The 16,873-nt window shown below is 35.6% G+C and overlaps 2 protein-coding genes across 3 annotated transcripts; both read right to left on the reverse strand.

Annotated features, from left to right (window-relative positions):
* Window positions 1–31: 31 nt before the first annotated feature.
* LOC104895364 (hypothetical protein) lies at window positions 32–3,135 on the reverse strand. Its single transcript, XM_057395462.1, has 2 exons — window positions 2,824–3,135; window positions 32–1,974 (listed from the first exon to the last, which is right to left on the reverse strand). Exon 2 carries the CDS (start codon window positions 1,897–1,899, stop codon window positions 925–927), a length of 975 nt encoding a protein of 324 aa, XP_057251445.1. The 5' UTR covers window positions 1,900–1,974; window positions 2,824–3,135; the 3' UTR covers window positions 32–924.
* Window positions 3,136–4,512: 1,377 nt separating this feature from the next.
* LOC104895365 (vacuolar protein sorting-associated protein 26A) lies at window positions 4,513–16,134 on the reverse strand. Of its 2 annotated transcripts, XM_048646076.2 has the most exons (12): window positions 15,886–16,132; window positions 15,663–15,716; window positions 15,418–15,492; window positions 15,001–15,075; window positions 14,839–14,911; window positions 14,312–14,356; window positions 9,370–9,481; window positions 6,914–6,980; window positions 6,764–6,808; window positions 6,364–6,419; window positions 5,881–6,056; window positions 4,513–5,023 (listed from the first exon to the last, which is right to left on the reverse strand). In XM_048646076.2, exons 2-12 carry the CDS (start codon window positions 15,663–15,665, stop codon window positions 4,842–4,844), a joined length of 909 nt encoding a protein of 302 aa, XP_048502033.1. In that variant the 5' UTR covers window positions 15,666–15,716; window positions 15,886–16,132; the 3' UTR covers window positions 4,513–4,841. The 2 variants fall into 2 exon arrangements, with proteins under 2 accessions (XP_048502033.1, XP_057251446.1); XM_057395463.1 differs by lacking the exon at window positions 14,312–14,356 and having other exon boundaries at window positions 15,886–16,134.
* Window positions 16,135–16,873: the final 739 nt, after the last annotated feature.

Genomic DNA, 16,873 nt, shown 5'->3' on the forward strand with positions numbered 1-16,873 from the left:
AGAGTCATCATATTCATTATAACAGCTTAATCAACTCCTTTGAACACAGGAAAGGAGTATTAAAATAGCAAGAAGAGGAGGAAACATAAAGGTTCAATGAACAGAGGCAATGTTAAGATATATGCAAGAAGATTGTGTTTGGATTTCAGCAAGTACTAGATTAAAACCCCAGTTTCATCCTTGGTTCAAAGAGGAAATTACTTAAGATCCTTTATAGGTAGATAGCAAGAGATTCCTGAAGTTATAATAAGTTACAAGTAAGATGATGTGATGCGTTGCAGTGACCTTTTTAGTCAATTGACTTTGCCACATGAGCAGAAAACAGCATCACAAGATAGACGAGGTGGAAAAATAAGATACTTGAAGACAACTTTATAAAGAAAATCATTCTATTACGTACATCTAAAGAACAGTGTGCCCTAGTCTCCAGTTTGTATGCCATCACTTTGAAATTAAAGTATTGCAATTTTGATGAAGCATCTGATAAATAGGATTTTGGATTTTCACTTTCCTATTAGTAGGATGTCAAAGCAAGCTAAATCCCCGGTAGATAATCCTCCATCTTCATAAAAAAAGGCTAAGGAAAGAAGAGAGAAATATACTGCTTACAATTTACAAGAACCACGAGCACAAAACAGCAAACATCACAAGATACACAACGTAGCAGAGTAAGGTACTTGCAGAGACCCTTATTATAAATTTAAAAGAATCATTAAACTACGTACTTCTAAAAGACAGTGTGCTCTAAACTCCAGTTTGTGTGCCATCACTTTGGAATTGAAGTATTGCAATTGTGATTGAAGCACAAGTTACAAGAACCATGATAATGAAGTTCCTTAAACATTGAAAGAAACCTTAAGTGCTTGCAATGCAAATATAAGTGATTTGATTGATAGACCAAAAATAACAGCAAACCTTTTGAAACTATATCCACTCTGAGAACCAAAATCTCAATTTACCTTCCAATAGAAGAGCAAAGTAAAACACCACAATGAATATTGTGCTAATAGAAAACCTAAAATCACAGAGAAAGAGGAGGAAAGGCGAGGGGAGCACAATTACAAGAAGCTTTATACAGATATGGAAAAATAAACTAACCTGCAAAGTACGACTAGGGATATTGTCTCTTCCGCAGTGATGGTCAGTATACAATGACATCTCCCAGTCTGCAGAGTTGTGAAACATGCAGGCCCCACGCTGCAAATTCAAGGCCTGTTCCACTAGATATTCCAGCCTTTTAGCAGGTACCATTATTGTAGGAGGAAGCAATTTCTGCAGTTCATCAAGAACTTCTGAACGCAATTTTCCTTTCATAGAGTCTCTGCGTGCAAATCCATTTTGACTCTGTGGATGATAAAGAATACAAGAAGAAAGCTCATGCACTCTACTTGTTTTTATATGCAGAGGTGATATTTCAGTCCTCAATGTGTTTAAAGCGTCCATTGTCTTTCCGTCATCTAAAAGCTCAAAAAATTTCTGCTCCAAGATCAAAAACTTAGCTGTTTTTACTATAGTTTCATCCTCTACACCAATGCTTTGCAATATCAAGGCACTTTCATCCCACCTCCCATCCAGAACATGTTGCATAAGCAAATTTACTGCAGCAGTCTGCAATGGTATACCAGATTCTTCCTCTAGGCAAGCACCACTACGTTCATAACCAAGAGCATACAAGGCACCAGCTATAAGTCGGACAAACTCTAATTTTTTGATCACCCCTCTTGAACCAATCACCTCTTCTTCCCCTTGGCATTGTATAGGTCGAGCCATCAGATCCCTCAAAGAGCGAGCAGCTGCGGGTTGTTCTTCAGCTCTTAAGCCACTAGAAAGATTGCTTGATCCTGCACAAGATAATCTCAGCCGCTTGTAGGGTGGTTGGCCATCCTCTACACCTCCCATGAAAAGCACAAGTTAGCCCATACATATACGTTGAAGGGGAAATCTATGTTGGTCAATCGTTCGTTCTTGCAACCCCTGCATAACATAATCTTTGAACAGTTAGCACGAATAATCAGAAACCATTGATCTCCACCCCCCTTGTCCACAAGGAATAAAGTGAAGTTGGGGACAGACACAAAGAGAACAAAGCCAGGTATCATTTCCACAAGATTGGTCAATGCAGCTACAATAACAAATAAAGAATGCCATCAAAGCAGCCCAAAGCCAGTCATCCACAGATAGATTCGACCAACCGCAGACCACCACAATCAGATGGCTAGATTGCACCAGGTCGGTTATCACGACAAAACCGGGTACAAGCAACGGGTATCAAGTGAAGTAACCGTGCTACATAAAGCTCTTTGTCAAGAAGCAACAAGTTCCCAAGTCTTCCATGAAAAACAAAACCCAAGATATTCAAGATTGAACAAAATCACATAAAACTGTACCCCAAATGATCAAGAATTGAACAAAATCGCATAAAACTGTACCCCAAATGATGAAGAATTGAACAAAAATCACATAAAATCATAACCCAAATGATGAAGAATTGAACAAAATCACTTAAAATCATAACCCAAATGATCAAGAATTGAACAAAATCACATACAATCATAACCCAAATGATCAAGAATTGAACAAAATCACATAAAACCTTAAACCCAAATCCTCAACAATTCATGAAAAATTAAGAGAGATGTTCAATCAAAACACAGTAACGTATCCAACACTGAACCCCTAAAATCCAAATATCTCTCTAATAATCTTACGTTACCAAGTAAATAAAATTAAATCATATACATATTTCTAAAATCTAATTTATGGGCATATAACCTACACAAGTTAAATCTTAAAACTAATAGTTAAAATTAATCGTAAACAAACCTTCAAATTTTTTTTGGGAGATCCAAATTTCAGGTGTCGCCGAAAAAACAGAAGTTCAATGAAATTGTGTGTTGATTTCTCAAGTTTTCACGTATGTAACTAAAATGGATGAATGTAAATGTTCGAGAGAGATTGAAAATGTAATCGAGGGTTAGGGCAAATTGTGTAAGGGTTATTCTTTTGTAAGTTTCTTTCTTTCTCTATCCTTTCCTCTTTGTTAAGATTGTGGGAAACTGAAAGAGAAATTTGGGGGTTTGTCTCAACTATATATATACGGCACATTCAAGATTATTTTTTTCTATACACCTTTGTTTATTTGAGAGTTTTTAATTTTTGTATGAACAAAATGTGGTGGTAGATATATATTAGTAGTGTGTAATATAAGATTTACTTTGTCCTTTATGTGAAGAAGAAATATTTGACGTAATCGGCGTTTAGGTATTATAATGTATGTCTATTATGAACTGTTATTATTCGCTTTATAAGTCATTGTCCAGATACTAAATTACAAGTTCAACTTGTAACAAAATTTCAACTCTATTATATAATTACTTGAGCTATTATAAAAAGCATAGTCAAGAACTCCAAGTTGGCATCTATTATCAGTCACGTAATGAATGCGTCATTTCATGTTTCACATAACAAATCTCTATAAAATTATCATAAGTTTTAAAAAAGGTTTCGAAACCTTTACCACTTACTACAATAAGTAATAAAATGATCAAAAGGTCTATATGATCAAAAAGTATATAAGAGGATTTAAAAATTGCTCATGAGTCACAGCACGTGAATGGAGTGAATATTACAATTCAAGATTCAACCTCACTCGAACCAGTCTCAAACAAGCTTTGACCAAACTAATTGGGTGTAAGTGAAGCACAATTAACCTCTATTAAATAGTAGGAGTATGTTAGTATGATTGATCAATGCAAAAATGATATATAATCATCTAGTTAATAGCATTATATACAAATCATTCTAAAAGAAGTGAAATCAAACAAATCTAGTTCCTCCTTCCAAGTCTTTTCAGGCTTATATTGGAATTTAACCAATAAATATCGATTTCATTAGTCACATATTACAATATTACCTAAAGAGTTTAGTCATTTGTAATATACTAAACGAGGATCAAGTTTAACCTAATAGATGTAAGGCCCTCATTCTACTTCGATGACTAGGTTTCTATTCTTAATCCTTCAAAACGAACTTCAACTACTCAAATTTTAACCAAATAGTTGTCAAATTCTAAACATTGATGCTTTAGGTATTCCCTTCATGAGGAGGGAATCCTAAGCTTTATGTTTCATTATACCTTGAGCCTTGAGAACAATAAAATGCGTGTATATCTATGAGCTTTAGGGTAGGATTCTCAAGCTTAGAATCATTCTGATAAAACACAGTTAAGACTTTCATATAGTCAGCTAATTTTGGGATTAATCTTACTAAATTATCTAAACTTCATTGCCAACCTTTTTTTTGGAAAAGATAAAAAGATCACAACTTAATTTACACTGTTAAAAAAAATGCCAATAGTGTTCACCAACCTATAAAAAATTGAACCCTGCTTGAAAACAGGCATGTGAGGCTGTGACCAACCGACAACCACTAGATTTCTTTTCCACACTTGTTAACATTTTCCCTCAAAGAATATCAATGTTCAACATTATTTCCAACTCAACCACCAGAATGTAGAAGATATTAACAAGTTGCAATTAGGTTTCAGAATACAAATCTGACAAGAAGAAAATTTGGGGATACATTATCAAGACCACATATGATATTAAACCATCAAACAACCAACACATGATGTACAAGCAAGATTATACTGACATAATCATCAAGTTTAAAATTTAAAAAGAAAAAAAAAGGTCGAAATGACAGCACAAGACCAAACCCTTTCCAGAAAAAGAGAGCACTCGTTCCACTCTGCCAGAGAATTTGGAATAGATGTCTCCCTACATACCCAGAATCAGTGAATGACCTTAGCTTATCATGGCAATTAATTAAACCAAAGATAGCTAACTAGAGTTCTCAGCAAGGCGGTATAAAGTGATCTCCTGTTGCTTGAAATACCGACGATCCTCTTCATCAACAAGAACAAGATTGAGGTAATATTTGACGCTAAATTTGTTATTGATGTTGCGATGTGTAGGGGTGAGCTCGTATGGACTTAAGAACAGTCGAAGAGGAATTGATTCACCTGTAGACAAACACAACAGATTAAGATACCACACAAAATGTTAGTAATACCAGGCATTGACAGTTTGACACCAACCCGTTGGTGCTATTATATCAACTGCACTGATGGTGGAGCCTAAATAACATGTTCGGTACAAAATAACTTTAGCTTATAGTAGTACGTTTTTCGGGTGAAGGGCGGTAGCATAAGTTCAAATTTAGAGGCCAGCTTACAAGTGCAGATCCCATGTCCGATTATATGCCTCATCTTGTGTCCCAACCCCTTCTCCTTCTGACACACCAAGGAAAAGGGGTTGGGCCACAAAATGATACACAAGATGGGACAGAGGGTCCTCAATAATTAGTCCCTCCATCTCTCCAAGGATTGCCAATTTTTTCAAAGTAAAACAGTATTTTGGGTCTTGTTAGATTCGTCTCAATGTGTACTCTCAAAATATCAACTTCTTATTGTTTTATAAAGAGTTATAAAAAAATTAATAGTCAAAGGTGTGTCTTGGAGATCGTGAAAAAAAAAAGTAAATTAACGAAGTTTGGAGGACAGAGGGAGTAGGTAATTATGTGGCAAACACAGGAAATTCCAAAATGATGCATCATAGGGGGGATATGATCTCAACTCAAAGTAAATCCCTCATGAGAGACTCTGTTATTAGAAAAAAAAAAAAGGAAAAGAGTTCATACAACCCCCTTGCTTACTTCCCTTACAAAATTTGAAACTTCAAATACCAGTATGCAAGTCACTTACGCATTGAAACATCAATGACCACATATAGCTTTGCAACAAAGCTCTATGGTCTTAACCAATCAGCAAAAAAAAATGTAGCCAAAGAACTAAAGAAGAGAGCAATGCTTTTTGGGTACCTCTAACTGGAGCCCCATCCATCAACTCAAATTTGGCAAGTGTCTCTGTCTCCACGTGAGTGTTTGCACCAGAACCAGTGGATTCCCGACGCCTAATCTCAAGATCCATATTTTTTATCTTGATTCTTACCAGAAGAAAATATATCTTTCCTATAATAACATCCTTCAGATGGTACCTGGAAGTAGTAAAAAAAAAAGTTGAGATCTACTAGCTACTAGGGTAGGAGTGGACAACAGAATGACGTCCTCCTTACAGTCCCCTCCCATGGACAGACTCATAGAGGTATATCATTACAAACACAGGCTCCAACAACCCCAACTAGATCAGAAAATAGGCAAACTAATTGAATCAAAAGCACTATCAATTCACATGAAACTCGGGCATGTATCAAGCACAATATAATGCTGCCTTTACCTCAAAAGCACATCTAGAACGACATCTAATAACCTAAAGGTTACAAAGTATTAAAAATGTCAACTTACTTGCTTTTATTGTATTCAAACTCAATGTGTAGGCAATCCTCAATTCCAACTTCCATCTACAAAACCGTAATTATGGTAAGACATTGTAGCAACAGATACATTACCAAGTACCTTGGTGTATTAGAAAACAGATGGAAATTTTGATGTACGTAATCATCAAAAACAGGACTATGACTCGCAACTGCATCATGGAAAGAATATTAACTGCTAAGCTTCAGTAAAAACATACTAACAAGCTATGGATGAAAAAGATAAAACACTGCATCTGAAGCAAGAGAGTAAGGAAAATTGATCCTTCTCACAAAACTCCTAATTTTCCGGAAGTTTTTTTTTACAGATCAATCTCAATATAATGGACAGGCTACATATCTGCAGATAGCAAAGACTATCTTGAACTGACCTTGATGCTATTGTTTATTGATGGAAGAGGAGAATAGTTGCGAACCTGATTCATAAGACACGCAATTATTTAGTACATACAATAGAGCAAAATATGCAGAATAGAATTTAACAGAGATATGCATATTGAAGAGAGGGACAGAGAGGTCACCACAAAGTCATGGTACTCGATTATACTTCCAGCATAACCACGACTGATTGTTACTTTGAGGACATACCTGTAGGAAGCACATCAGAGCATTTCTGTTAACACTTGATCAAACAAAATGGCAGATAGACAAAATTTAGAAAGACATCAATCATATTATTCATATATACCCAAGTGACAGCTATATCTCGGAAGGTTGATACATGATGAAGGTTTAGTAGACATTTGCTATGAATCCATATTAGGGGAGAAGGACAATTTAGATATTATCTTCATTAGTTAGCTTTGGGAATAAGCTAGGTAGCTGTGCTAAGGAAATTATTCTATATAGGGATAATTAGAGAGAGGAGTATGTTGATAATTGTGAAGAGTGATTAGTGGTTTTAGCTTGGGAGAGTGCCATTCCTCTCAGAAGATTGGCGAGGCTGTAATTGGTGATTAATCACCTAGATTAGCATTAATTTAGTCAGATCTTACTGTTTTCTTCTTAAACCTTGTTCTTCATCCCTTAATCTCTCAACTCTGTGTTATCTCTCTGTTTTGGCCACTAAGCTATGTTAATTCATAGCAACATTATTTGCAACTGATTTTCACATTACAATAAAAAAGGAAACCACTAATTTAATTTCAACAGACCAGTAAAGCATTTAAAAGGAACAACCAATTTATCAAATTATAAGAACCAACAAGCAACATCACAATATTACACAGATGTTAGAGCGCAATAAGTGTCCTGTTGCGAAACATAACTTGATTTGAATGTGAAGTAAAATTTGCAGTACAAGTGTCTAGCAAGGAACAGCCAAATAATCAAATTATAAGAGCCGACAAGCAACCTTACATTTAAGAGCAATAAGTGTCATTGCGCATAACATAGTTTGAGGCAAGTGTAAAAGCTGAATTTGTTGTCAAGTGTAAGGCAATTGTATATCACAGCTCATACATGAAGCCAAACATAGCCCTGGAAAAAGTAAAAGACACTTAATGGTTACTCCTCCCACGTATGAAAGAGCAACCTCTAAATATGACAAGCCTTATAAGTAGAAAGCCAGGGGAAAAGTGTCTCATACAGTTTAATAAGCAGAGGAAGACTGTATTTATTCCTCTTTCCTGATTTTCCTTTTTTCTGGATTTACTGAACCAAGCATATATTATATATTCCTTTCGCGGACACATCATTATCATTAGTCCAATTACCCTCTATAAAGGCTACAAATATGGTGTGCAGATAAATCTGATAAAACATCCCCTGGAATCTTGACAATGCAATCTTGACGTATTACCTCACTCACTGTCTCACTTCCACTAGATGAAGGTTCCTATATGTAAACTCTTACAGGAAAAAGGGGAATGAAATTTTTGTCTTACTCAGCCTCAAGTTCAAAATGAAAATAAAATGCCAATGACCGCCACTATCCAGCTATTTTCGAGATGTTTCTTACAAAGAGACAAAAGGCCAAACTGGATTTAGGACTGATTCTGTAAACATATGACTAGGCAAACCAATGCAAAAGATAACAGCTTAAGCAATCAATCTTTTCAAGCTTCTTCATAAATCTTCGAGGTGCCTTTATCTCCTCATATAAAGACACTTACTCATTCAGGTAACCGACAGGCACTCTTCTATTTTCCAATGTCACAAATAAAGCCTTAATCACCCTTGCTTATGAGTACAATAATGAATTACAGTTTTCAGCTACAAAAATATCCAGATTTTCTCATCACTTCAATAAAGATGAAAGTAAAGGAAAGCGAAGGATTGAACACAAGGGCACCAATATGATTCACAGAAGATAGAATCTTCTATCTTAATGAGAGTGTAGATTTGAAGGTTGATCATTTATGAGTTGCAAGGCCAGGAAGCAGTCAGTATTGGTTGAAACAACAGATAGCGTAACAACAAAATTATTTGCTATTTGTTTGTGTAATAACTAAGGGTAAGTCTTGGAAGAGACTCTATAACAATAAAATAACATCAGGGAATTTTCTGGCAAGCTACCAAACACTTCAAAAGATGAAAGCAGTCATTATACTAGAGGAGGGTAAGACATGACAGTGGCTTAATATTCAAGTACCTAAAGTTGTTTTCTGAGAACCAACCATTCTTTAAGAATTACAAGGAAAGAAATCAGGAGACAACCAAAGCCCCAATTACACATCTAAGAATTGAAGACATGGACCATTACTTTCAGAGCCCAATGATTTAATTCACGAACAACAAGATTGCCTCAGCATAAAGATACAATGTTAAAGTGGACAGTTAAGGAAGATGATCAGAAGCATATAATGCAAAATATATGCTCAATCTAACTGCAACGGAAGAGTATTCCATGGTAGCATCAAAATATAAATAAACAAGATCATATACACCCCACTTATGGCATCTTAAAGTTTCAACTTTCAACCACCACCTCAACACCCCCCCCCCCAACCAGGAAAAAGAAAGATAAGAAACGTACCTAAGTCTCACATTCACCCCATTATATGTTTCATACGGCATTTCAACAGTGGAAAATTCGAAGGGATAAGTTTTTCTTTCATATATTTCACCAGGGACATCTAATTCACGAACTGCAAATACAAATCATAGATTAGTCAGTATGCAAGGAAGCTCAAGACCTTGATTAAATTTGTTGTAAAAAAAACAAAATTGCTAATATCTAGATTATCTAATTTGAAATTGATAATAATATTGGTATGTTCAAATAACCAGACAGCAATACTTCTTCTGAAATAGCACCAGTACTTTTTTATGTTAGGATTTCACTAAAAAGAACTTATGACAGCAAAAAACTGACATTGATAACATATAAAACAGAGAGCATAATAAACATGTTGCACATAGTACCAAGGCAATGGCCAAGAAGACCGAAATACATATCTAAGTAGATAGCTCATAGCTCTATCCAAAAATAAAGCATGAACAAACAATTGCAAAATGGAAACCTCTCACATAGTTACATGATAATCTCTCTTCCTCTCCCCAACTGCCAAAGAAGATATCCCACAACTTTCACCAGATTCAGCCACATGCATCAACATTGCAATGACGGATTTATATCTCTAAGCAAATTCTGGACAAACAAAAATAGAAGACTAAGTGAACCTTTTATAAAACCCTCAAGGAGAAAGAAGTCTTATTTTCACAAATCAAACCTCTCTAAGGGACTCATTAACAACAGGATCCCCATAAGGAAATTTTTATACAAGGGCAAGGGCTTAAAGGTTCTAGCCAAGGGAGATCAGGGAAGAACATTCAAGCTTAGAGTAGATACGAAGTTGGTCTTAATTTCGATGCTATGCTAGTGAATGATGCAATGGAGGTATATAAGAAGAGTGATAGGATTATAAGAGTAAAAGTCGCGTGTTATAGAGAAATTGTGAGTGCTATCAGTGCATATGAGCCTAAGTACTCCGTGTAGAGGAAGCTCTTAAACGTCAATATTGAGACGATTTATATAAGGTGGTTCAAGACGTTCGACATATTAAAAAGTTAATTATCGAAGGAGATCTAGATGGAACGATGGATATGTATAGGCAAGCTGCAATGGTATTAGAAGTGCTGATGGAGAATTTAGATATGGCACGAGGAATGAAAGGAGAGAGACCATTTTGTATCTTAAGCAGCCATATTACTTGATCCTAGCCAACACATGATTAAAGCAGATGGGCAGACTTCTCGAAGTGGAGTGACTACAAGTATGCAGCACAAATAGAGTTCCCCTTAGCAAGAAGTACCGCTAGACAGGGTCGTCTTATGTGTAAGGTTATCCCACGGGAGAATGTAGCTACTCAACAAAAGATTTTGCTAGATGTTCATATAAGCGCAAGTTTAACAAGGAATAGATACTGGGTGCGCCAAGAATAGGATGGTCGCGTCTAAAAGAAGGCAATATTTTAGCTTTTACCAACGGAGTGGTTGAAGAAGTCGATTGGATCTCAAAGGAGGACCTCTGCATTTCTAGAGTAGCCAAAGAGGTCCTAGGAGAATCAAAAGCAAAAGCACCTCTGCAAAGGATATGACCAGCGTAAAAAAAAAAAAAGAGCTACCGGCCTTGGGAAAATTTTAAAAATGAAGTAAATATTGCAAAATATAACGACGCTCAGTTGAAGGCTAAAGAAGTTCTCCAAGAGGCTAAGTCAAAGGTATACAACAAACTAAAGTTCTATTAAAAAACACAATTCTTGAACAACGATCTCCTCATGGTGATTGGTGTGTGAAACAAAAAAAACCAAACGACCCTTGGTGATAGAGAAATCAAAGATAGGTGGACTTTTGGTGAGCTGAAAACAAATGGGAATTACAAGAGACATCTCAATTAAAGAGCGCAAAGTCAACCGAACTATATGTAGAAATTTCAAAAAATAAAGGCAGACATCGAGGAGATGAAGCTTGGAAATAGAGTTGGCTTATATGTAACCCTACTGAGGTTTGTAGATGTCAGCAGAATGTTGGTATTGAATATTGATTGGTTAGAGAGTAGAGACTTGTTCAACAAGATCCGAAAGACAAACAAGAGACCACAAAATAGGAGAAAAATTAGTGCCAATTTACAAGAACAAAGGAGATGTCCAAGACTAGTCAAATTGACGGGTAATATTGTATACATTGAGTGCAAATTTACTAACGAGAGGGCTCTTATTCTATCATTTCTCACTCTAAAACTGCGCCCAACATCTTTATTGAGAATGATAAAATAACAATAATATTATACTCTTCCCACCCACCTACTCCCCAATTAGGGGACCCGCACAAATTACCACTCTGCTCTATCAAATCAACTTTTACAATGAGGTAATAAAAACCATGTCTCACTTTATATACTTCCTAAACCTATGTGTATAAGTGTGTGTAAGGTGTACCCATTAAAATCGGACGAAGGTAGGATAGCTTATTGGTGTAATAATATAACTGAAAACATTGTTGTCGAGGGCTTGAAAGTTGGTGGCATTAGGTTGTTGTCCTTGTTTGCACTATTTCTACTTGGAAAAGGTCGGTTGTCCTCAGTTGCCTCATTGGAACTACTTTTACTTCCTAAACTTATTGTATTCTCATCATTTTTATGTAAAATGACTAAAATAGAAGTGGTGCAATTAATATAGGACCGCCGAATATACAAATGTGCTGCAATTATTATGGGACGGAGGGATTGTTAGACAAAGAAAGGATTAGAAAAAAGTGGGGATAGTAATCAATGACAAAGATACTATATTTTTAGCCCAAATCCTCCATATCTTGCTTATTGAATAACACCTAGGAAGCCCCACCAACCCTAACCTACAAAAAAAAAAAGCAAAACCAAATACTACTCCCTTCGTCTTAAATTTTGCTACATTTTCCATAAAGGAATCTTTCTTTTACTTACTACATTTCTTGATTTGGTAATCATGACCCATTAAAAAGTACCAATATTCCCCTTTATATTTGTCATCTTCTTACTTATAACTCCCACATATTTGACATTATCCTATAAAGTTATGGTCCTTACCATACCTTTTCTCATATCCTAAATACTTGTGCCCACAATAGTTTAGCAAGTAAATGAAAGAGGGAATATATCTAAAGAAGATTGAAGGATCATGTGCTCCTGTGAAAATATACACACTCCTTACACCTAATTCACCAAAGATATGAAACCGAAAAAAGTGTGAGAGTGTTTTACCATGTCTTCTCCTTACCACCGACACATTGAATCCCAAAAGTTGAGTTAGTAAAGCAAACAATTCAAATCCCCCTTGCAGTTAAGGGTTATCAAAGACGAAGCAGCCAGGGAACGTAAGCACAAAAATCTTGTAGAGCTGAATTGAACACGGAATATGATACAAGAACTATCCCAGAGAAAATGTTAACACCAAGTATCTTCTCAAAAAGATATCACATGATTCAAGACATCCCTCAAAAGATGAATATAAGTGCACAAAGGATCCTCATGCCATGAACCCCTCCCCCTTTCAGCCCTCAACCATCTCCTAGTATGTTCATATATGAAACCAAGAAAGCTGCAAAGAAAAGAAAGCATGTCTCTGATACCTAATTTCAGACACATTCTAGTTTGAGACTTTGCTAGATACTTAATCTCACTCTATCATGAGTATTCTAAAAACATGTCTCTTTTAGCACCACAAACCATCTTGGCAGTTGGAATAATTGCATCCATGATGTGCTCACTCTCCATAGAGGAACTATGTTTCTGTGAGTTCATTTTGAAAAGCATAGGAGTTATACTTATAATAGAAAGTATCGCTTAATAAACTCCAGTGAAAAGAAACAGTCCTTAAATCCTTAACTTACATACTTGCCCCTCTTTGGCATATGAGGCAGTAAAGTTGAGTCCACTCCTTTGCACATCCTTTTGTGAGAAATCACATCCATTTCTCCAAGTATATTTAAGATGTTGTAGTAGCTTGAAAGAGGAAGTACAAGGGCAAATTGGTTAGAAATTTTTGGTAGCTAGCGTCATTGGCTATTTGGTGGTGTACTTGGAAAAGAGAAGTTGTTGAGGTGGAATCCTTACAATCCAAGTGTTTCAATTATTCTGTACAATACAAGTCAAGTGCTTGAAAATAGTCAACAGTTGTCCTTCCTCAGTCATGTAGGTAAGATCACACATAATTAATAATACTATAGGTGGAGGACTTCTATAGAATTTTTACATGATTGACTTCTTGTTGTAAGCATCTCATAATATGGTAAATCTGGGTTCTACCCTTTGATATCCCTTCTGATACAAATCTTTATCAACAGTCTAAAAACATATGCCTAATTGGCTTCAAACTTGGGAAGAAAGTAAACTTGATTGAGACCAGGGCATTATCAATGCACACATCAAATACAAGGGCTCTAATCTGATATTACTCAACTTAGCATAATCACATAAAGTGAATGCTAGTAGACTTATCGAAATTTACGCCTCCCAAATCCAATATCGGAAAAATAGAGGGGAAAACATATTATCATGACATAGTCACACATTCCAGGTTACTAGCACTTCTAGTACAAAGCTCCTTAATCAACTACTGCTTCAAAAGAAAAAGGAGCTATGGACGTTTTGATATTTAGACGCATGCTGGGGATATAGATTGATTTGCAGCACATGATTGTCATTCATCCATAAATCCTCTAGCTTTAGACATAAAGGGCGCAGATATACTAGTTGCTTATAGATTGTGCAAAAAATGAAGTCTCCAATAAATTCCAAAACTAAGCTACAAGTGTTTGATATGTCTAGATAATACTTTATAATTATAACATAAAGGATAGTCTGGAGCACATTTTCTGGTCCCAAAATCTAAAATCTATAATGAAATATTATTCTAGCTCTAAAGATCATCCTATAGAGTATAGATACAATGAAGTTGAACAATATCCAGTATCAAAAGGGAGATAAAAAAGGCACCCACCTAGAGAGGTGAAGTCATAGAAGTTTCCCCTGTCAAAATACATCTCTGCAAAGGGAAAAAGATAAAAAAAAAAAAAAAAAAAAAAAAAAACATGTCACTAGAATTGCCAATGAATACTGAGTTTGGAAAACATGCTACAAGCAAATGTTGAGCTTACAAGAAGTAGTTAAATGCACCAGAATCACAATGTTAAGGATTATAAAAACAAATTAAAAAAACAAGTCTACAACTAACGGGAAACAGGACAAGGATACAAATTATTAAGGTATGCATGCCAGAATACACAACATCGAGGTGCACCACGTACACATCAATACATCCTTAAAAATAGCCAAATATGAGTAGTTAATACCTATAAAGAATGTGAAATTAAATCCACACTGCATCAGTACCACAAGCATAGAGTAAAGAGTAAAGACTCCACTATGCAAATGTCAAGGAAAGTCTATAATGTGCATTTCACATGCTGAATACGAAAAAATAGGGAAAGGGGGCAGTGGAAGAAAATGGGAGAAACAAAAGCAAACCTATTTGTCCAAGGAGCTCCACTTTTATGCCATTGTGCTCAATTTTCTTCCCTTGAACTGGCTCTACGGATATCTAAAAAAGGTCAAAAGGAAATCAGAAGATCTAGGGTTGAAACACTTAGATCATGTCACATTCTTTAGTCATACCCCTGGATTTCTTACCTTGCCAACAATGTTCTCTTGACTTTGGAAGAGCGGAACCATGACAGTTTGACCATTTTCTTTCTTGATTGGAACCTATTTCAGGCAAATACAATGAAATAACAGAAACATTGCAAAACCATAAGGGATGTGTGTTACAACATGGATTAGTAAGACAAAATACAATTAATAATTCCGCTCCTCACGATGTCAATTGAATATGACACAATCGTTTAGTTGCTGAACTGATTCAATCATATTATGATCCAAGCCTTTTCAAAAAAGGACATTTCTGTTTCAACGGCGTTGGCACCAACTACCAAGACTAGTAAAATTATTATAACCGATGAAAACAAAACATAACTCAGGCTTCCCTCAATCAACAACTAATATACAATCACTTCTTCCATCAATAACAGAAAACATCACAAAAATTACCTTCTTCCGATTTTTTTCGTCAGCGAATGTAATTGAAATATGACAGGCAGGCTTGAAAGCTCCAAGGATGTAATTCTGGGGTAAAAAAACAGAACTCTTCTACATTAATTTGATAAATTTCAACCAACATTATATTGTACACACCAATTTTGCTCCTCATGGCACACTGATAATTAAAAAAAAAGCAAAAACTATAGAATGACAAATTGAAAGTATAGAAAACAAAATTAATGCAATAAAATTACCATGCTTCCCAAAGAAAAAGCACAATTCAAGTCCCAAATTCCTCAAAAAAAAACCTGCAAAACTCACGACATGAATCAAATGTTACAATTGAGCATGAAAATTAGCTGCATGAATACTATATACTTAAAAGAATTGACAACAAATATATTCAATTCAAGCATAAAATATAGCATAAAATTCCAGATGAAATTAATAAGATCATTGACATATATATGTATATACCTATTGATCGATCACTTAATCGAAGTAGAAATTGGTGCAGGAATTTAGGTGAGAGAAACCCTAATTCGAAAGAGAAGAAGTTGAGAGTAAGGAAGATGCGACTCGTGAGTGAACTCGGAGGGTAAATCAACGAGTTGACGGAGCGAGAATACGAGATCCAGCGAGTGCGAGCGACTATGAAAATTGCAGTATTAGCAACAGCAGTATTCCGATGTCAGCATTAGTGCATTCCAAGTAGACCATGGTTTTTAAAAGAATGAGTAAAATGAGAAATACTTGTGGGGACGTGTCTAATACTTCGTCTGTTTCAAATTAGTTATAACATGGATAGAGGCATGAGTTGATTTGAGAAACGTCGCGTTGTTGGTTGGATAGCCAATGTAGTGCATCTAGTAATGTCTAGTTTTTTGATATTTTTCCTTGTAATAACTCTTCTTTTTCTTCCATTTTTGTATCCGACACATTAGGTATTCCCCTTGCGAGAAGTGTAGCCTAATGTTCTTTTCTTACCTTTCAAAAGAAGAAATGTATACATGTTAAATTATTTCGAATCGATTAATATAGGTTGAGAGAGCGCAAGCTTGACATATAGAGTGTTTGTACTTTGTATGTATCTCATGTCGAGTTATGGTCGTCAAGATACTAGTCGAGAAAGTTTATGAATTAAACCTGCGGAATGGTAAAAGTTTGATCGACAATGGTAACAAAAATGATAGATGTTCTATCATAGGCTCATAGCAAATAAAAGATATGCGAATCATGTGGGAGTTCAATGGTTGGAGCTCCCACCTCCTAACCTCATGGTCGGGAGTTCGACTCTCGTCAACCCTATATCTAGGGTGTTTGTGTGAATGTTTGCTTATGGTATAAAATTATTAGAATTTTGGTCAATCGAGTTGAGTGTATTCATTTTGGCCTTAATCCTAAAAGTTACGAGAGTTCATCCGGGTTAATTAGTGTCGGATTTTGGACGGAGTCGAAAAAATCT

This window comes from Beta vulgaris, chromosome 6 (assembly GCF_026745355.1).
Source record: "Beta vulgaris subsp. vulgaris cultivar EL10 chromosome 6, EL10.2, whole genome shotgun sequence".
NCBI lineage: Eukaryota > Viridiplantae > Streptophyta > Magnoliopsida > Caryophyllales > Amaranthaceae > Beta > Beta vulgaris.

Excerpts from the sequence above, each read along its gene's own strand:
- LOC104895364 (XM_057395462.1), bottom strand. The coding sequence starts at position 1,899 with ATGGGAGGTGTAGAGGATGGCCAACCACCCTACAAGCGGCTGAGATTA.
- LOC104895365 (XM_048646076.2), bottom strand. Across the intron at positions 14,357-14,838 it reads GGAGCTCCTTGGACAAATAG|AGATGTATTTTGACAGGGGA; the intron begins GTTTGCTTTTGT and ends TTCCCTTTGCAG. Across the intron at positions 6,057-6,363 it reads TTTGAATACAATAAAAGCAA|GTACCATCTGAAGGATGTTA; the intron begins GTAAGTTGACAT and ends TACTACTTCCAG.